The following is a 21,481-nucleotide window of genomic DNA, read 5'->3' as shown; positions in this document are numbered from 1 at the left end:
AAGGAGTACAGGAGGAGAGAGCTGGAGCTGCATGCTGGCTTCAAGGAAAAACTGCTTGAGCTGCAAGCTGAGATCAGGGGAAGTGAGACCAGCACTAAACCCAAGTCACTGAGTGAGTATCACACTTTGATGAGGAGGACTTGTTTCTTCCATGAAATATATATAATTGTTTTAATCTTCTGTTTTGATTATCTTTGCTAGTTGGTGACACAAACAAATTTAAAATCTGGGGTATTGGTCAAAAGAAGAAGGATGGAAAGGAAAGGAGGAAATCATAGATGCGAAAATCAGCCAGGAAATTGAAAACCTGGATAAAAGCATACGGAGATCCACAGTTGATCTTCAGAGCAGCATGGAATTGTTGTTTCCTGACTGTAAGTAAAAATTGTAATATTATCTCCAGCATTCACATTAAATCTGAGCACAACCATATCAAATTGTGTCGTGTTTAATTCCCAGTGAGAGGAGAAAGTCCAGCACCGTCTGTTGCTGAGTCTTTACCAGGCAAGAGGAACTCCAAACAGACACTTTGACAAAGTCCTGGGTTGGCTGTCGACACTCCAGATCAGCACAAATCTAGAGAACAACCTGACCTTCAACTCCTCTCAGACCTCAGGGTACGATCCGTGCTACCACATGACGACTTGGACTTCAACACAGAAGCTGATAATTCTTCAAATGAATAGTCTCAACAACTGACATATAAGAAAATGCAATTTTACGAGTGGGAATTTGCACTCAGGGAATTTTTAGTGTGTTGAAAAAGTTGAAGGGTATGCTTTCAATATTATGGAAGAATCGATATTATGAAATCATTATATAATACAGTACTCTGGGCAGTGATGGACTAAAGGTCAGAAACCTACGCCCCACTATAAGCTGCTCAGTGGCCACAAGATCAGACTGTGACTGTACTGGCAGCTTCAGGGTGTGAATGTGGGTAATTGTAAGAGAGTGAAGTAGAGTGTCCCGGTAAAATAGCATTTGTACTCAGCCGACCTGAGCTTGATACAGGTTTAAGTTTTTGTTATATATCAATGTAAAACACTATAAGATATACGCACTTGTAGTATGCTATAAGTGAATTCAATGCAACCTTATAAGCTTATATTGAAGAAGTGTTCTTACTTTGCCGGACAATATATAAGCTACACCATACAATGTAAATGTGATATTAAATATTCCAGTGATTAAACTAGATTTGCTTATTGTTTTTCTTTAGGGCTTTATTATTCTATACTGTTTGAAATACTCTCTTCCATTTTCATAAGGGTTTCAATAAAGCTGAGGGAATTTAACTCCCAACACTTCTGGCACTTTATGACAGTTGAGTAAAAAAGCCCCCACCTAATATATATATATATATAATATATAGAATATATATATTATATTTTTTTTTTTTTGCAAATATGATTTTTATTGTTTCCTTCACAGACAATAGTGCGATGTGTCTTCCTACAAATGAGTATTCAAAAGAACAGCATGTACAGATAAAATACAATTAAATCAAAAATGAAAAAGATTAAAGATAAAAATTAAAAGTAAAAAAATTAAAAATACAACAAAGTCTATTATGATAATAAATATATTGTACATATACACAAATACCTATATGTGTAATACCTCTATACACCTGTAAGCATACATACACATCTATATCTAAGTGAATATTGATCTGAAAGGAAACTTTTTCCTCCCATCCAATAATCTTATCTCTGTCCACCAGTCAAACATGCTGCAGGCTTGGTAATGTTTCCCTGATCTGTGATATAAAATGGTCCCAGATCTCTGTATTAGTGTCCATTTTCCATTTCATGTCTCTCATAAGAGGATTAGGCATCAGTAGGGTTGCCCCACCCACAGCAACACCTTAACAGTTTAATTTAGCCTGGCCTCTGCAAAGGGCTCCAGTGCAGTAATAGGCAAGAGAAGAGAGAGTGGGTTGCCCTGCTTTGTCCCACATCCTGCAGGAAAGGAGATGGCCTCAGACCTTTAGTTACTACCATAGATTTAGGATGACTGAATATAAGCTTCGTAATATTTTGAAACATGGGTCCAAATCTAAATCCTGTGAGTGAAAATTAGAATTCTCCAGCTGATGGAACCAAACGTTTTTCTGCATCTAAAGACAAAGCACTATTATGTTCTCCATGTCTTTTGTATTCCAGATTAAATGCAAGAAGTGTCTTATGCTGTCAGAGGAGGTCCTGCCCTTCATAAACCCCACCTGCCCTGTATGTATAATTGTCTTCATTAAATAATTTACTCTCAACGCGAAAACCTTTGTAACAACTTTAGAGTCTTTACCATTTTTAATATAAGGATGATTATTGATTGTCAGGTTCGGAGTTGCCCTGTGTCAATAGCAACGTCGAATTTCTTTTAAAATCTCAAGGCTCATATTCTCTTCTGAGAGTTTAGGGAGATTTAGGTTCAAAATTCTCTTGCTCTGTCTTACGTCCATCTGACCTCTGATCTGTAGAGTCCTCATAAAAACTTAAACACATTTACTTTCTTTATGATTGGTCAAAAGATGTCTCTTCGGAAATCTTGGTCGCAAGTCTTCATCAATAGTCCCACATCTTTACATAAAGCCCTTATACAGTCCTGAGTCCTGGATGTTCTAACAATGCCAGACCTGGATCTGTCCAAGAACACATCAAGCACTTGGTTATAGTCAAAAGTCCAAAATTATTTTCTTAAGTTGCAGAAAGAAGTCATGATCCCCCATATTCGATGCATATAGGTTGTCTAAAACTAACCAACCAACCATCTAAATTAACCAAGAGAATTATTGCCCATCTTTGTGTCTAAATTCTCTCTCTACCTTAATATTAACCTTCTTGAAAATACTGCAGATACTTTTTTGTGGTAAAAGTGGTAGCCCAGCCAGCTTAACACGTTTAACCTTTTCACATATGAACCCAAGCCATTTACATTTCAAGATGAAATCACAAGTACAGTAATACATATGACTACCGACCTGAATATGATCACCAGGCATATGTGATTCCACAAAAGTAATTTTAACCATACAGCTCTTACACAGTGCAGAACAGAACAAGAATAAGACGGTGATGTCCCTACACTGAAGGCATGCATGTAAGAGCACTGGGTTACAAATGTTGTTCCACCACGTTCGTCAAGTGTGAATGAGATTCACCCTTTGCAATATTTCACTGTTATTTAAAGGATGTATTGTCAAGAGAGTAATACACGCCTACACAGAGGCGGCACAACACCCATAAACTCTGCCTGCTATGAATAAGCAGAGTGCAGAGTGCACTGCAGTGTTTCCGATTCATCACCTAGACTAAATTTTTCCCACACAGTTTCATAATGAATCGAAAATGTATTCACTCTTTTCATAATAAAACATAAAAAATGTTGATTTGTGCCTTTACTTCTTTGTAGAACTGTACACAGAGCAATGATTCACTCAGCCCCTTTTGCCCCTGAGGCACACAGCAGGCCTGTGTAAGTAAGAAAACCAGTTAGACTACTCTAACCAAATGTGTGATACTGCCTTACAGACAGTTGAGTGCAGTTCACTTTGTTGTCTCGTTGCGTACAACGAAGGTTGGTTGAACTGGCACTAAAATATTCCTAAATACCCGTTTTCTTCCAATATTTTTTACCTGACACAGTGACCTCTGCAGAGCACTCGGATGTTCATGGTGGTAACTGAAAAGAGAAGACCAGAAGAAATGGAAAACAATCTTGTGTGAGTTAATCAAGAAGAACTGCAGGTAACATACTTAGAGATACAATAATCTAAAGCTTGAGTATTTACTGGTAACAAGGATTCTGTATTGTATGAATTATTTTTTTCAGATCTTTATTCTTTTTTCAGATTACAGGATGTAATGTTCAGTGCAATCTGCAATCTGTTCTGGATAAAATCAGCTTGTTCCAGCACAGTGAACAATGTGTAAAAACTTCACTACTACTATTAGTGATGGTCGGTCTGCGAACGAGAGCGATTTTTTTATTATTTTTTTTTTATTTATTTATGTATATTTTAAGTTATGTTAATTTATTAATAAGCCATATATATACTATAACATATGTTATATTTATGTTTTTTTACATAGTTATTCATTTTACACATAATTTGGTTAATAAATTAATTTAAATAACAATAAAATCTGAGGAGCCACTTGGGGAGCAGCCAGAGCCGGCTCTTTTTAGTGAGCCGGACAGCCGAGCCAAAAGAGCCGGCTCTCCACAAAGAGCCAGAAATCCCATCACTAACTACTATTGTACTTAGTATTATGTATGTACATGGTATTTATGCAAACCAGTTAAGGTAGAAAGTAAAAGACTATAGGACAGAATGTACAAATAGGTCCAGGAAGTTAGATTTTTTTCCTGGTAAACAGTAACTTGATCCGATAATAACCTTGCCGGTAAAGCTCCACCCAAACAGGTTCTTATAAATACTGCTCAAATTATTTTTAACTGTTGTTGACAATGTAATTTTACCCTGTGATAACCTCTGAGTATGTCGTAGGATTGGGTGTGCCTAGTATTTTTAGAGGTGAACATTGAACTGAATCACAACAAGTTAGATAAATAATTAAGAAATTAAGTATTTGGTTGTTGTGTTGCACTGACCTACATTAGATTTTCCCGTCACTCATTACATTTTCCGTCTCGGTTGCATATTTTTATCACGAATCACACAATGCCAGTGACGATGGGAGGTCATGAGTCATTCTCAGCTGATTTTGTTGATCTTAAATTACCCTGCAGCTTCTTTTCATGTGCCTCAGAATTATTTGTTTAGTTCAGGGTCATTCTAAAAATGTCTCAGGTTTTTGTCTCGCATCTCTTTTATTCTTTAGACCACGTCTCACAAATAAAAAAGGATTAATAAAGTCAAAAATAACTGCTGCAAAAACCCTGGGGGCAACACAAGCACAGGTTTAGCAGAGTATTCCTCTTGTGTCAGTCATCTGAAGCAGCAGAGACATCTGGTGTGATAACCTTGTCACTTTAGTTTTGATGGTTTACTAGGGAGGTCTCGCTCAAGTTTTCTTCAACCCACTATGAGTCCTTCATTATTTTGTTTATCTACTAATACCAGGTCCAATCTAATACTCTTCACCTGACAGATTCTCTTCCTCAGTTTGAGGACATTCTCTGACTTCTTTGTATGAAAGGTTCTACACCAACAAAATACATAATAAAGCCGTTTCACAAAGTTATTAAAAACATGGCATTTTGGTAAAACTGCCATTCTTTATTTATCAATTTTCCTTTGCTCTTCAGGGGAGAAAGAGAGCATCACCCTGCCAGAGGTCAGACTCATCCTGATTGGTGGGAGATGGGCTGGCAAGAGTTTGTCTGGCAACACTATACTGAGAAGGGAAAGGTTTCTGTGTGGCCGAACAAGAACAGCCCAGTCTGAGGTGAGACATGAAATAGTGGAGGGCAGGAAGCTCATTGTGGTGGACGCTCCAGGATGGAACAGCTCTCTTTCTCTCAAAGATATCCCAGAAGGGGACAAGCAACGGTTTAAACTGAACCCATCCAGGTGTCCGCCCGGACCACAGGTTTTTCTCCTTATAATCCCGATAGATTCAGCTTTCTCTGTGGCGCAGAAGAGGATCGTGGAGGAGCACATGAAGCTCCTGGGGGAGCGGGTGTGGAGATACACCGTGGTGCTGTTCACCTGTGGGGATTACCTTGGAGGGAAGACGATAGAGCAGCACATAGAGAGCGAGGGAGATGCACTCAAGTGGTTAATAGAAAGGTGCAAGAACAGGTACCACGTGATTAATAACAAGGAAAAAAGCAACTCATCTCAGGTCACACTGCTGCTGCAGAAGATAGATGAAATTGTCAGTGACAACAATGGCTCCTACTATGAGGTAGATGAACAGACTTTGACCATCATTGAAAAGAAGCAACGAGAGGTGGCTGAAAGGGCGGAGAAGAGACGGAGGAGGGCTGAGGAACAAAGACAACAAATGACAACACTCATTCCAGGTGAGTGTGACACTTCCTGTGGCATGTTATATGTTCCTGTATCATTGCCTACAGGTGCAAAGGGAAAGTTGGACATTTCAGGTAATGTGCTCATTTGCTTTCAAGCTGGGAGCAAGATGAGAAGATCAATATCACTCTCATGTCAGACTGCTAAATATAAAGCTACAAACAGCAGCCAGTTAGCTTAGCACAAAGACTGGAAACAAGTGGAACCAGTTAGCCTGGTTCTGTCTGGAGGTAGAAAATTCCAGCAGCTACTCTGAAAGGTCACCAATTATATCTTGTTTATTTCATCTGTACAAAAACTGACTGCACAGTGACTTCATGGAGGGTCCACTGGTTATCCAGCAACTGGTCCTGACCAAGAGATAAACAAGGTATAAGATGTTAATTTGTGACATTTACAGGAGCTGTAAAAAATAAAACTTTAGAGGCAAACTAGCTTGTCGTAGCATTCTCAGCAAGAAAGTGAATAAACGTAGTTCCAAAAATGTCAGACTATTTCTTTAAAGCATTACATATGAAGAGAACCTGGAGAGTCTTATAGATAGAAATTAATATTTATTAAGTGACCTTTAACTGGAAATTATAAAAAGACGTTACAAATGAACAATTGAATCTGTAAAAAAATCTAATTATGAAGCTGTTAATAATTTTACAAACAACAGAGTGGCAAGATTAGGAATTAATAGAGTTTATAAGATCATGGAACATAACAAGCACTTGTCAAATCTTGTAGGGTTTTAAACAAAATGTAAAGTGAAAAAAATGACTAATCAAGCTTTGTTATGTCTGATAACAGAAGAGATGAAACCTCCAACACTCAAGATGATTCTCTTGGGAAGCCGCAACGTTGGGAAAACCTCGGTGGTGAACACCATCTTGGGAATCAAAGAGCAAGAAGACGGGAAAAGGACGGCACGCTCAGTGATCCGGCAGGGTTCTGTTGGTAAAACTGAAATAACTCTTGTGGACACACCGGGTTGGTGGAAAGGTTTCCCTGCCTTTGACACTCCTGAGGCAATCAAAGAGGAACTGGTGCGCAGCATGTTTCTCTGCCCCCCTGGGCCCCACGTCTTCCTGGTGGTGATAGATGCAGATGCATCCTTCAATGCCAAACACTTAGACGCCTTGACAACACACGTGGAGCTTCTCGGGGAAGGAGTGTGGAGACACTCTATAGTAGTTTTCACCAGAGGAGACTGGCTGGGATCACGATCCATAGAGGAGTACATCGAAGGGGAGGGAGAGGCCTTACAGTCTCTGGTTGAACAATGTGGAAACAGATATCACGTCATTGATAACAAGAATACTGACAGTGGTACTCAAATCACAGAGCTGCTGGAGAAAATCACTGCGACTGTCGTGGGAAATAGTTGGGGCCATTTTGTCCCTGATGAGCAGAAATTTAAGACTATTGAAGACAGAAGAAGAAGAGTGGAGGAAAGAGCAAGACTCAGGGAAAGTCAAGTCATGGCCAAAAGAAAAACCTTCAGAGGTACAGTATGGTTCAGAGTCATCTTAGTGTCATAAATATATTAGCCAGGCATTGTCAGCGCTGTCACACACACACACACACACACACTGAATAGATACTAGAGGTGGACAAAATTAGAGAAACACAACATAACGCTGCTGCAGTAAATACAAATCTGGTGAAACGATGTTTTGTTGAGACTGTTGGAGGTGATTGATGGGTATCTCTAATACCACAGCGTGCTATAAAGTATTTATCCCATTTCAGTGTCAGTCAACTGGCCAATACATTGGCTTGTATTATGTTGTTGTTGCAATAGTAACAAGAAACTGCAGTATATACTGAAGTGGACACAGTTTAAGACTTTAAGACCTGACGATAAGAACTTCACCCTCAGGGAACGTAGAAACAACAAAGACTGACCATTATCACACCGCTGTTTATTCATATTATATGTGCAGCATGTGATTCTGTCTTTCACCCTTTTTCTTCTCAGGTCCCAGACACCAGTTACAGGAGCTGAGGATAGTGATGATTGGTCAGAAGACGTCTGGAAAGACTGCAACAGGAAATACCCTCCTGCATAAAGAAGTGTTTCCCACCTGTCAGACTGAAAACTGTCAAGTGGATCAAGGGGAAGTTGCTGGCAGGAGGATCACAGTGATCGACACCCCGGGCTGGTGGGGTGAGTCCTCCCGCTGCACTGAAGACACTGACAAAGAAATTGCCAGAGGTCTTTCACTGAGCCCATTAGGGGTTCATGCTGTTCTGCTGGTCATTCCCTTGGACCTGGCCTTCAGCAAGGTTCAGAAGATCGCTCTGGAGGAACACATGAACCTTTTCGATGCCAGTGTCTGGAAACACACAATGGTCCTGTTTACATATGGAGACAAGCTGGCAGATAAATCTGTAGAGGAGCACATTGAGAGGGAGCCTGGTGCTCTATACTGGTTGGTAGACAAGTGTGAGAACAAGTACCATGTCATGAACAATATGAAGAAAGCTAATATGAGTCAGGTCACCGAGCTGTTTGAGAAGATAGAGGAAATGGTGGCAGGGAACAATGGCCGACTCTTCTGCCCCAACATGAGGGACGTCCACCTGAGAATTGACGATAAGTTCAAGAGGAGGCAGGTCAAACACGTGCTGAGGCAACGACTGGAGAAGGAGTACAGGAGGAGAGAGCTGGAGCTGATGCTGGGCTTCAAGGAAAAACTGCTTGAGCTGCAAGCTGAGATCAGGGGAAGTGAGACCAGCACTAAACCCAAGTCACTGAGTGAGTATCACACTTTGATGAGGAGGACTTGTTTCTTCCATGATAATATATATAATTGTTTTAATCTTCTGTTTTGATTATCTTTGGTAGTTGGTGACACAAACAAATTAAAAATCCGGGGTATTGGTCAGAGGAAGACGGATGGAAAGGAGAAGGAGGAAATCATAGATGCGAAAATCAGCCAGGAAATTGAAAACCTGGATAAAAGCATACTGAGATCCACAGTTGAGCTTCGGAGCAGCATGGTCGGGTTGTTTCCTGACTGTAAGTAAAAATTATAATATTATCTCCAGCATTCACATTAAATCTGAGCACGACCATATCAAATTGTGTTTCTGTTTAATTCCCAGTGAGAGGAGAAAGTCCAGCACCGTCTGTTGCTGAGTCTTTACCAGGCAAGAGGAACTCCAACAGCAACTTTGACAAAGTCCTGGGTTGGCTGTCGACACTCCAGATCAGCACAGATGTAGAGAACAACCTGACCCTCAACTTTTCTCAGACGTCAGACTATGGATCTGTGCTACCACATGACGACTTGGACCTCCACGCGGAGGCTGATATTCTTCAATGAATAGTCTCAACAGACTGATCTCATACAAAACACATTCTAGCAGAACTGATCTGCGCTCAGGGAATTTTCAGTGGTATAAAAAAAAAGGATAGGCCTGTGAGAAGCATCATGGAAGAATTAATATCATGTAATAATATGATATAGTTCTTAGAGCAGTGGTTCTAAACCTTTACCAACTCATGACCCACTTGAAAATCTCAAAAATGTTGGTGACCCACATCCAACCTCATAACAATACAGAGGCCAAATAATGGTTTCTCAGTGCAGAGTGAAAGCAGGGGAAGCTCAGTTTATCTTTTTCGTTTGACGGGAGAGAGATCACTTTCCTTTGAACTCTTCCAATTGCTGTAGCAACAGTGTTTGCCATGGATATAATCTCTTAGCACTCAATCAGACTGAGATAGAAAACATGTGCACAATGTGGTCTTGCAAGCGACAACAAAAAAGTTCCTATCATTGGCTTATCACAGTGATAGGCCTTAGAACGAGAAAAAAAAAACAATGAAAGGAATTTTTCAGTGTTCAGAGTGTTTTGGGGACAATACTGTACATCATGTCCACCTTACTTATAACACTTTCCAATCATTAAACTGTACTAGATTTCCTATTATAAATATATACACACATACACACACACACACACACACACACACACACACACACACACACACACACATATATATATATTTATAATAGGACAACAGAAGACGGCAGTGGTGACAGATGTGGCAATCCCGAGTGACAGCAACATCACAAAGAAGGAACACGTGAAGCTTGAAAAGATACCAAGGGCTGGGAGAGTAGCTAGAAAAGATGTGGGGAGTAAAGGCAACAGTGGTGCCAGCGGTCATCAGAGCACTGGGGGCTGTGACCCACAAACTGGGAGAGTGGCTCCAGTAGATTCCAGGTACGACATCTGAGGTCTCTGTACAAAAGAGTGCAATCCTAAGAACGTCTAAGATACTGCGCAGAACCCTCAAACTCCCAGGCCTCTGGTAGAGGACCCGAGCTTGAGGAAGATATACCACCACCACCACCACCCATCGGGGGCGGGTCAGAGGGGGAATTTACATATATATATATATATATACTTTCTATACAGTTTTCACATTTGCAATGAAATAAACAACCAGGATTCCGGGTAAAAACAACATCAAACAAACAACAAACTGCAGTCTAGTTATGAATTCCAACCTGCATGGAATTACATGAATTCACACAATATATTGTTATTATCATGTAAACATGATGTCTATTCTTTGTTGTGATTCAATGTGATGGACAAAGACTTTTTTTCTGTTTTGCAATCTTATTCTATTTTTCAGAGTAATTCTGGTGGAGGGAAGACAATCTGGAGACTGTTTCACTGTATTTGTTTTTATGTGGAAGATTCAGAATTTCCCCATTGAGATGATAAAAACTTTTCACATAATGTCATTTTTTTCTGATTTCAAATAGAAAGATTCAATCTTTCCATTTCAATGTCAGAATACGCTTGGAGTTTTCCACAAAATAACTACACCTCACTAAATCAATAAGCAAATAAGACACAGAGTCAGGTTCAGGGCTAAAAAATAACCATGGTCCTCTATGTCTTAACATGTTGAGACTAGAACAGCAGTTAAATAGATATCATGTTTCTTCATAAGATCAGTAAAATAAATGTTGTTGTAAGTGTCAATTAAACTGCTGAGCAAAAAATAAAAGATTACTTTAATTTATTGGTGCCTCTTCATTAAATTCAAAGTGTGATGTGATGGAGAAGCTCCCCACCTTTTATCTCAGGTATAAATGTTTCTGTTTCAGGCAACAAACCTATTTTCCCCTCATGTTGTCTTTATCTATCACCTGTTAGAGGAGGGCATGCCCTCAAGTTAAGGATAGAAACTGAGCCAACAAATCAACAGAAGACAGATTTATGCCACCTGCATGAATTAGTTCATGTCAGATGTCTTCATCTTAGAAATAAATATGTAAATAATTTGTTTCCAAATGTAGGATGATGAACTGTTGTTATTTCCTTTATAAAGTGATTTAGCTTTTTAAAAAGAGTTAATTCCCAAAATCAGTTAAGCTTACTGTTCCTCTTACATGTTGTGGTCAGAGATGCATGGTCTGTGTTAAAATAAATCACATTTGAAAACAAAAAGCTTGGTTGCTCGCCATGTGTAATGCCACAATAATCCACAGACCTTGTTGTGTACAGTTTCAGTCACCTTTCAATCTGCTCTCCATGCTTAAGAAACAACCGGCCCATGTTTATATTATTATTAACAGAAAAGTGAGTTTTAAAAATTTTTTTTTTGGTGTGGGAACTTCAGCCTGACCCATACTGGAACTTTGTACTGGTACCATAATGGATATCTGGATAATGGCTGAACAAGGCATGTCATCCCTGGACAGTGAAAGCTTCATTCACTCTGCTGTGTCAGGGTGAATCAAGCTAACGTTTTCAAACCTCCTTTGCTAACATTTTCAACCAAACTGCCACAAATTGGGTATTTTGGGTATAAAATGTTGTTGTTCTCGGTTTACACAACGTTTTGCAAGCAAATAGATGAAAACACTGATGCCATATCTACACAATTCTCAACAAAGTTTAAGTAAAACCGTTTAACTCATATCAAAACATAGTTAAGAGACTGATGACAAACAGACTTTTAGCTAACTTGACTCACTCTTACCTGGTTTTCTAGCGGACATGAAGCCCTGTCACTTCCTTTCATCTTTTCATTGAGTTTTGGCGGGATTTAACACCTTAAAAACGAACTACTGTTAAAATAATATACGTCTATGTACCAACAGAGCATCTAGCTATGAGTTATGAACAGTGTTAGCTGCTGTTTGCGGTAATCTCCACTAGAGAGCCTAAGACCACCGCGCGAATCAGCCTCTGACGGTGTCGGCCTATCAGCAGACGACTCTCCGTGACGTAATTTTCAGGCGCCGGAAGAGAAAAATTGTAGTCGTAAGAAATGCTGATAGTGACATGACAAATCAAACTGCACTCTGAAAAACATACAACGGGCCAGGTAGAAAAACCAGGTGCGTGTTTTATATGATAACTAACGCTATGTTTATCTGTGATGAAAATATATTTGGCATCGCCCGTTACTGTCATTCTGTGCTGCTTTGAATGAACTGTGAATGAGCCCAGCCCAGTGTTGTTTGCTGACAACGGAGCTAATTATCGAGCTAACTTGACACTCAGGCTGCTTGTGTTCAGTGTTTTGACTTTACTTAGCGCTGAATGCACACGTACTGGTAACGATTTAGCGGCTAAGCTCATAATATTGACTTGTCATAACTTTGGTGTCAGGTGTGTCAGCTCTCTGTGCGTCTGTGTCATGTAAATGTTACCAGGCCTAACCCTGAATATCACCCTTCATGTGCCCATATAAACAGATTTTTGCTGAAGTCTCCCTCACAAATAGAAAGGATGGTAAGAAGTTTATCATTTACTCATTTGCTTTTGAAATGCAGCCATGTCCACTGCCTTGATACAGTACTGCATCAGGAGTAATTAATGATTTATACAAACCTTTTAGCAGCAGAGTAAACGGTACCTGCTGTGCCTCTCGCTCTTTCTGCTTTTAACAGCACGGACGAGTGAAGATCAAATCTACAGCCCAGCAGGAGGAGGAGAAAAGAAAGGAGCGAGAGAAGAAACTGAAGATATATGTGGCTGCACGAGATGCCTGTTTTTCCAAGGTCTGTTAGAAAGATGCACGTTTTACATGATAAGTCTGGTGATAGCCTATATTTTTATCACTGTCATCAAATCAAGTGAAAATATCAACGCCAACAATGAACATAGTTAAAATCTGATATGCTGTAGCTTACCACCACACTATCGGTCTGAGTGACATTTATTACAACTGTCATTACAATGAACATTGGAACTGTAGTTTTTGATTCAATCCCACATACGTCATCCTGCTGTTGTAATTACTCACTTATGCACCAAATGTGTATTAGTCTGTGTCTGAAAATAGCCCCCAACAAATGCATTATTTACTCCTGTTTGAGTAATGTTTGCCAAAAACTACATTGTCCAGCTGTTTAAGGAAATTAGTGAGCCCTTTAAAAAATGAAAACTGTTGACCTTTGACCTGTGGGAACAAATGGGCTTTGGGCTTAGTGCAACACAGAGGGAATGGAAGTTATAAAGTATTACAGGACACACTAACACATTGTTGGTTTTCGTCTTTTAATGGCCCTCTTTTAACTATAGGAAAAACATAGAACCGCACAAGTAGTATTGTTTAAATGACAGTGTTTAAGATATATATGATAGCTGAAGTACAACGTTTAACCTAAATGACACACTCACACGTTTAGTGAATAGTTTCACTGGCTGAGACTGTTCATAAGTTTGAGTTTTTTTTCTCGTGCTGATTTCTCTTATGTCCTGTTTTCCTCACACTCCTCACTTTCTCCTGTTTGACAGAGGAAGGAGGGTATTTGGGATGATGAGGCTCTCCAGCTGACCCAGCAGCTGCTATCATCCAATCCTGATTTTGCAACTCTCTGGAACTACAGAAGAGAGATCCTGATGCACCTGGAGACTGTGAAGTAAAATCATCACTAGTTATTTAGTATAACATTTAACACTTTTTGTTTGGTAAATAATCTCAGATTTGACAGAGGAATAATGGTTTTGTGTCTGTATGTCTGCTCCAGGGAGAAGGATGAAGTGCAAAAGATTTACGAGGGCGAGCTGTCATTTTTGGAGTCTTGCCTGAAGGTGAACCCAAAGTCCTACGGCAGCTGGCACCACCGAGGTTGGGTCTCAGCCCGTTTGCCTCGACCGGATTGGGCCAGAGAGCTCACCCTGTGTGACCGTTGCCTGAGCCTGGATGACCGAAACTGTGAGTAATGGAGTAGAAAAAGGAAAAAACAAGAACATGGAGGGCGTGGAGACATTGTCTTGTCTGTTTACCCAGATCTGGTACAACCCTGACCTTTTTCCACACTTTATTTATCCTTTATTGAACCATATTCTCGTGTTTCGACCAGTCCATTGCTGGGATTATCGCAGGATGGTTGTGAAGATGTCTGGTGTGCCCGTGGACCAGGAGTTGGAGTTCACTGATCGTCTTATTGGCTCCAACTTTTCCAACTACTCCAGCTGGCACTACCGCAGCACCCTGCTGCCGCTTCTCCACCCGGAGTCTCCTGAGCCCCCGTCACCGTGCCGCAAACCTCCCCAGACCTCCCCTCCACCTTCTCCGCAAACTCACTCCCACCGCGTCTGTGAAGAGCAGCTACTCAAAGGTAAACTTAACAACAACTCAGCTAACAAATGTCCTGGTTGTGTAGTCAGCAATACCCAATAGCACCAGATGTGGGCAGTACAGTATCACTGACTGCAGCACTTTGTAGATGATGTTTGATGTGTAACTCAGCACACTCTGTTTCTGTTTCTTTTTCAGAATATGAGCTTGTACAGAACGCTTTCTTCACCGACCCCAACGACCAGAGTGCTTGGTTCTACTATCGATGGTTGCTAGGTCGAGGTATGTCTGTCTGTAATAAAGATATGTATGAAAGAACCAGTTCTCCTGTTCTCTGATCAGGCTCATCTATCAAACGTGTGTTTCTGTCTTTTTACCAGCGGAACGTGAGGAGATGATCAGCTGTGTGTATGTCAGCCGGGATGAGGAGAGAGTAGCTGTCGCCTTCTCCAGGCCTGTTAATGTGAGTATGTTTGTTTATTATCGTAAAATAAAGCTTTTCACATTCTCATCGTTTTTATGCCTCCGAGCCGGCGACAGCAGCAGAGAGCCGGAGGAATATTGTTTCCAGGTTTGTCCGTCCCTAAATTTAATCTCATCCGGCAGCTGAACTCACTTGTGACGTTCTTTCTACAATGGAAATCAAACATTTTTCAGAAGGTTGCAGAAGTTCTCACAGATGTGTTGCACTTGTAGTTTTGCTGTGCATTCACCTTCTGTCCAGTTCATCCTGAACCAGCTCCATGGGGTTTAAGTCTGGAGACTGTGCCACTCTTCATCATGTGAAACCTCCATCTGGTTTTCTTCTACCACTGCGGCTCATTTTCTTGCTGTAGGATGATCCCCGCCCAACCAGTCTGTCCTCCTTGGTTACTCATCTCTTTCTCGTACTCTGACAGCAGTATACAGTCCTACTTCCTGTAGTACAGTGTTGTCATATTAATGCATCAGAGGGTGTAGTAACACCTTCTTTGTATAGACGGAGGGTTTGTGTGTGATTCATCAACCAGCAGGAATTGTTTGCATTAACTTCAAGGCTTCATTTACTTCCGTTACTACAGGAAAGCTGTGACTTAACATGTTTCTCCATCCTTACAGAGTCCTGTAGAGTTCTGTGACATTCACATGATTTCTCAGTTTTTGGTGATGAGGCAAGAACCAGTTGTACAAGATTTGTTCTGAAGTGGCAGCTACGAGAGAATCTGTGGCCTTCACCAATTTTCTTTTAGGCTTTTTATAGTTTTATTTAATTACAAATGATTCACACGAGTCGTCGAGAGATTAATATTCTGTTTATCACACTGTCGTCATCATCAGAGGTTTTTATGACTTTGTATATTCGAGGACAAAAACGTGTAAATGTAATTATTTGCTTGGAGAGTGTTTTCAGTCTAACAGCTGCAGGTCACTGTCCAGCATCAGCCTCTGTTACACCCAACAGTGTAACGTCACCTACAGGAGGTTATAATATTATTCCATCCAATATCTTATTATCATATTCTAAGAAAAACAAAAGAGAAGATTAGGATACAAAAACGCTCTAGGCCCAGTGTCTACTGACAGGATAGCTTCTATATTAATACTGCGAAAGTATCAAAGCCTCAGTCCACAGAGAAATGCACACAGCCTGTATTCAGAAACTGAGCCTTAAAACCAGCCGTCAGGACTTCTGGAACTTTGTGATGTCACAACAAAGCAGTCACCAAGCCCCGCCCACCTGGACCCACCATCCAAACCTTTACAGGATTTGGTTTCTCTGAGTGTTTTTACCTGAAATCTGCTATATTTTTATTGGATCACTCAGAAAACAGTCAGCCAATCAGAGGAGAGGCTCAGAGCCTCCTCTCTTCTGATTGGCTCACCGACCTGTTGTTACTAGAGCTGCAGAGAGAAGCCTGAGAGAGGAGATGTGAAACTACACTGAGATGGTTTTTGGTTCTTAAAACCACAAATATATCTTCTTCTTATGGATCAACACTTCAAATAAAACACAGAAGAAGAAGAAAATATGGAGCTTTAAGAAAAAAAAAATGATGTAATATCCATGTGGTATCGTCCTGCATCGATTCAGCGACCTTTCTCCCTGCCTTTTGTCTGTCAGGCGCAGTCGGTCGGCCTGCTGCTGGTCCTGGATGGTCAGCCCCAGAGGGTGGAGTGGAGGAGCGTTCACCCGCGCTTCAAACACAGCCCAGTCTGGGTATCCTTTTCCTTTGTGACTCACTGACAGGTTTCCCCCGCTGACACTAATGTGATGTCTGAAGTGTAACATTGTGTTCTCATCACTCAACACACGCCGCGTGCTGATAAGCCGCTGTGGTATTTGCAACTAGAATTTCATCACAAAACCTTGATTGATGTGCTGGAGAGGAATGTTATTGTTGAATGTAGAAGTGGAGCAGGACTTCCTCTAAGGCCACGGCACAGTGGCTCAGTCAGAAAGAAAAAGCAGCTGATGTAGATGGATTTTAGGAGATGCGTGTTGTTGTGATGATCAGCAAGGCATTGAATTCACACAGCTGCTGCAGCGCTGCTTTGTATCTGGTCTCACAGGCGCAGCTTCCTGTGGCGAGGCGCCAGAAAAGATAGTGGTTTCATTCCACTCGTGTTGAAAAACATGAATGATTCTGTTTTTAAAGATTATTTCAGGTAATGTGGATTAGTGGGTTTGAATATTTCAGCCAAAAAAATCGCAACTCAAGGTCTATTGACGAGCCTTTTCCACAGCTCTCATTCCAATCACATGGTCTTCGTTGGTGGATACAGTTTGTTCAGTTCTGATGCAAATGGATCTGCTAACAGCTGTTAGAAATTCATATTTATATTAATTCATAATTGCACATTAATATGTTTTCCACTGCAGACGCCGCCTGAAGTCTGACTTCCCTGAGTCAGAGAGGCGTTGTTTCTCTTTGGCATCATTTTGTATTTTAATTCAGTTTTGTTTAAGACAGGATCAATGTTTATCCTTCGATTATGACTTTTTAATGGTTTGTGCAAATCTTAATTACTTTATTTGTCTAAATGAATGTTTAGCCCTCCATCAGTCACATGGATTTAATATGCACACTCACACTGTAGGTTAAGTTGGTTCATTTATGCTGGAAACGAACTCCTTCTTTTCACTTGTAGAATAAATAATCTTCATTTTTTTTAAACCTTAACGCTGACTCAGATTTGTGATCTTCCTCCTGGCACGATCAGCGACATCACCAACGAACACAATCTGACCGTGCACTGGACTGAGAAACACACCCACAGAGACTGTGCTCTTTACACAGGTGACACATGTCGTGTATCTCTGATTTATCAGCGGCTGGATTACAAATATTTATGTCCTCAAGCTTCATTAACACTTTTTTAACTCCTGCAGGTCGAACTGAGAGTTACTGTCGGGACTCTGCTACGGATCAGGAACTCTTCAGGTAAAGTTGTGGCTCATTATTTAGCAGCACGCACTGTGGAGAGTTTTTTTTTGAATGAGTAAGAACTGAGTGAGCTGTTTGTCTGCAGGAGTGAACTCTCAGTAGAGAAGACCTCAGTGTTACAGTCGGAGCTACAGTCGTGCAATCAGCTACAAGAACTGGAGCCGCTCAATAAGTGTAAGCACCTTTAAATTCATTACATCCACATGGCTGCACATTCTTTACACAGCAAATAAATAAATACACAACATTCATATTTGTTGTTGCCGATCGTGATGTTTTCACGAAGCCACTGAACCGCTCTCGTCGCTCCCGCAGGGTGCTTACTGACCATTATCCTCCTGATGAGGGCGCTAGACCCTCTGGGATACGAGAAAGAGACACTTGCTCATTTCCAAACATTAAAGGTGAGAACCGATGAAATACCGTCTGTGGTGACAGAAGACAGACATCACTGACTGAACGCTCTCATTCTCGCCCACAGGAAGTGGACTCCATGCGCTCTGCGTATTACAGCGACCTGTGCAGCAAGTTTATGATTGAAAACACCATCCTGAAAATGGAGTACGCTGAAGTGCGCGTCTTCAGCATCTCTGATAAGGTCGGTTCAGAGTCGTGACATCAAGAAATTGTGTTTATCTTGAATCCCCTGTCTGCTCCACAGGGACGCTCCTCATGCTTTTTATTTTGTTGTCACAGAACCTGACCACTTTATGCCACCTGGACCAGCTGTTATTGGTCACTCATATCAGCCTGTCCTCCAATCAGCTGCAGCGGTTGCCTCCTCAGTTCGCTATGTTGCAGTGTCTAGAGGTGATAATTCATATCCACTTTCCTCTGTGCATGGACAGTGTCTCTTTTCTTTGTGTGTGTGTGTGTGTTCAGCAGTTGGTAGATAACAGCAGGGAAGATCCATAGTGATGACTGTTTCCTGCAGTTAAATGATTTCTTCACACTTGCAGGTTTTGGAGGCTGATAACAACTCCATAGAAAATCTGGAGGGAGTGTATCACCTTCCTAAACTGGAGGAAGTCGACTTGAAGAACAACAGTATCCTTAAACGCACAGTGTGTAACTTCTGCCTCCAGGAGTCTCTCAGTCAAGACAATAACAAAAGCTCCTTTCTCTGATCTTTCTCTGAACATTCGTGATAATGTAAGAACACAACTCAACAACCTATAGAGCATAGGTGTGTGTGTGCGTGTGCATGAGTGTGTGTGTGGTGGATCTGTTAGTCCTGCAGCACCAGTGTCACAGGGATCAGTTTATATCTCTACACTCCTGTCACAGTGGTGGAAATGTGTGAATCATCTGAGTGTGTAAGGCTACCTGCTGCAGAACAGCCCCAGCAAAGAGAGCTGGCACCTCGTGGAGTGTGAAGAGTGTGATGTAAAACACACACCACACACAGGGCGGGTGTTTACAGAGTTTAGAGGATTACGGTGGTAAAAAGACACTTCAGCTCAGCGCATGATTAATTTGTTTTCATGTGAAACTCAAAGCAGAGATTGAGCATCATTAAGAAGCAGAGAGGCACTGAACACTCCCCTTCTCTCCTCATAACGACGTCTGCGGACGACGACACTGAGGCTGCGTTCAAGTTTATTCTTTTAATTAAAAGAAATTAATTCACATCCCAGCGTCACATTTGTCATGCGGATCTCACTTTTACACTTGTGTTTGGAAAACGTGAGTCATATCTCCTTCTTTTTCATTAACTCAAAGGCTCAGAAATCTCTACTCTGGCAGATCTTCAGCCGCTGGCCTCCTGCCCCAAGCTGAAGCGCCTCGATCTCCGTGGCAACCCTGTCACTCAAACAGCCAACATCGAGTCGCAGTTGGCCGAGCTGCTGCCGTCGGTTACAGACCTCCTGCTCTGATGGATTCACTGCCGCCATCGTCCTGTCGTTCAGCTGTCCTTCACTTTCCCCAGCGTGTTTGTCTGTGAAAGAGCAAGTGGGTGTTTCTTCAAGTGTCTTGTGTCTCTGTTGGTTCCACTTGTTCGAGAGAACGTCCGTCACAGCGCTGGGTGTGAAAGCCTCATGCTTCTTATGTCAGAAACCTCTGTAAGACCTTCAGTGAACTGTCTAGATTTATGTGTGTGAGTGCTTAATAACCGATGTTGCTTTTCTTTTAAACTGTGTGTGCGTACGGATGTCCTTAATACAACACACACAAATGCATGCAGAAACACTGATAATGGAGTAAACTGACTGTGTGGAGCTGCGTGCAGCAATGCTGGCTTATTGCTTCTATAAGCTTTAAAACGGTTGAGTTGGAAGAAAAGCTTGTAACTGATCATCAGAGCATTGCATAGTTGTCATGCACATTTTTTTAAAAGCTTGTGTAAAGCATTTAATATACGACAAAATACTGTTGCACAGTATGTCACAGATCCAGTAATAAAACAGCACACATTGTGTCACTGCCTTCCCATAAGCCTCTTTTGTGGTTATTCGATTGGGACACAACAATGAATAGATACGCAGCGTGAAGGCGTGGCGGGCCCCAAGGTGTGTCGCCTGATTCAGCTTTTAGCTGCTTCAGTACCCGTCGTCTCTTTTGATTAATTCGATTTTGCAAGATGTCAGGTTGACGTTTACTTTATTCTGATGTCACAGTGTCTTCAGATGGAAAACCTGTCAGCAAAAACTGTCCTCGTCCACTGTGGGCGCGTCTAAAGAAAACAAACTGAATTCAAATGCAATTTCAACAATATCACATCGAGCAACTCGCAACAGAAAAGAAATAAACATTCAGTTTTATTCAGTTTCTCCCAAAACTTTAGTTGATTTGCAATTTTGCCACCAATAGAGAAAGAACGCTAAAAGTCTACAGACATGCTAGCACCGAGCCTCCTCTCTCCTGATTGGCTCACTGACCTGTTGTTACTACAGCTCCACTGAGTTGGTTTTATATCTTCTTAAGGATCAACACAGTGTTGGGGAAGTTACTTAGAAAGCAGAGCTTCACAAGCTGCCAGTTACTTCACACTGGAAGAAGTTGAACTGCAGCAAATTGACAAAGTACATGTGATATAAAAAAAAAATAACTAAATATATATATATATATATATATATACTGCAAAAAAGTCACATTCCAGCCAAAAAATGCCACTTAATTGAGTTTATTTAAAAAGCACCTCCTCGTTGACACGTCATTGATTTAAACCAAGAAAATAAAATACCCCGCTGTTCATGGGAAAGTGCTGGAGTGGTGATTCCTCCTCAGGCTGAGATTCAGGAGGTTTGTCCATGATGACATCGCTGTGTGACCATTGAGCAACGCCGCCGCCCTCGGCTTTTTCACATGCACTACACAGAGGTCAAGTAGATGGAGGCGGCTGTGTGACGAATGCGTTGCCTGGGTAAACAGTATCTTCACAGTGGCCTGGGCCGGTTAAAGGTTCAATTACAGTGGAGAAGCAACGGCGAAATAAACTTATTATTTGTAGTTTCAGTTGTGGGTGGAAAAAAAATCATTTAACTACTTGAATCACGATGC

General features: G+C 41.1%; 2 protein-coding genes across 2 annotated transcripts; both read left to right on the top strand.

Annotated features, from left to right (window-relative positions):
* Positions 1–5,397: 5,397 nt before the first annotated feature.
* On the top strand, positions 5,398–9,318 carry LOC111226324 (GTPase IMAP family member 8-like). The gene is made up of 5 exons (XM_022751403.1): positions 5,398–5,994; positions 6,797–7,492; positions 7,968–8,747; positions 8,838–9,011; positions 9,098–9,318. Exons 1-5 carry the CDS (start codon positions 5,628–5,630, stop codon positions 9,316–9,318), a joined length of 2,238 nt encoding a protein of 745 aa, XP_022607124.1. The 5' UTR covers positions 5,398–5,627.
* A 2,954-nt stretch (positions 9,319–12,272) lies between these two features.
* On the top strand, positions 12,273–20,405 carry rabggta (Rab geranylgeranyltransferase alpha subunit). The gene is made up of 17 exons (XM_022751461.1): positions 12,273–12,363; positions 12,724–12,760; positions 12,919–13,029; positions 13,769–13,893; positions 14,002–14,189; positions 14,338–14,595; positions 14,754–14,837; positions 14,936–15,018; positions 16,657–16,752; positions 17,728–17,833; positions 17,926–17,977; positions 18,066–18,154; positions 18,296–18,384; positions 18,462–18,578; positions 18,677–18,790; positions 18,940–19,027; positions 19,709–20,405. Exons 2-17 carry the CDS (start codon positions 12,758–12,760, stop codon positions 19,855–19,857), a joined length of 1,752 nt encoding a protein of 583 aa, XP_022607182.1. The 5' UTR covers positions 12,273–12,363; positions 12,724–12,757; the 3' UTR covers positions 19,858–20,405.
* The last annotated feature ends 1,076 nt before the right edge of the window (positions 20,406–21,481 follow it).

The sequence above is a fragment of the Seriola dumerili genome, unplaced genomic scaffold, assembly GCF_002260705.1.
Source record: "Seriola dumerili isolate Sdu_G_001 unplaced genomic scaffold, Sdu_1.0 BDQW01000155.1, whole genome shotgun sequence".
NCBI lineage: Eukaryota > Metazoa > Chordata > Actinopteri > Carangiformes > Carangidae > Seriola > Seriola dumerili.
The sequence above is the reverse complement of the archived record's forward strand: the minus strand, read 5'-3'. Positions and strand labels throughout refer to the sequence as shown.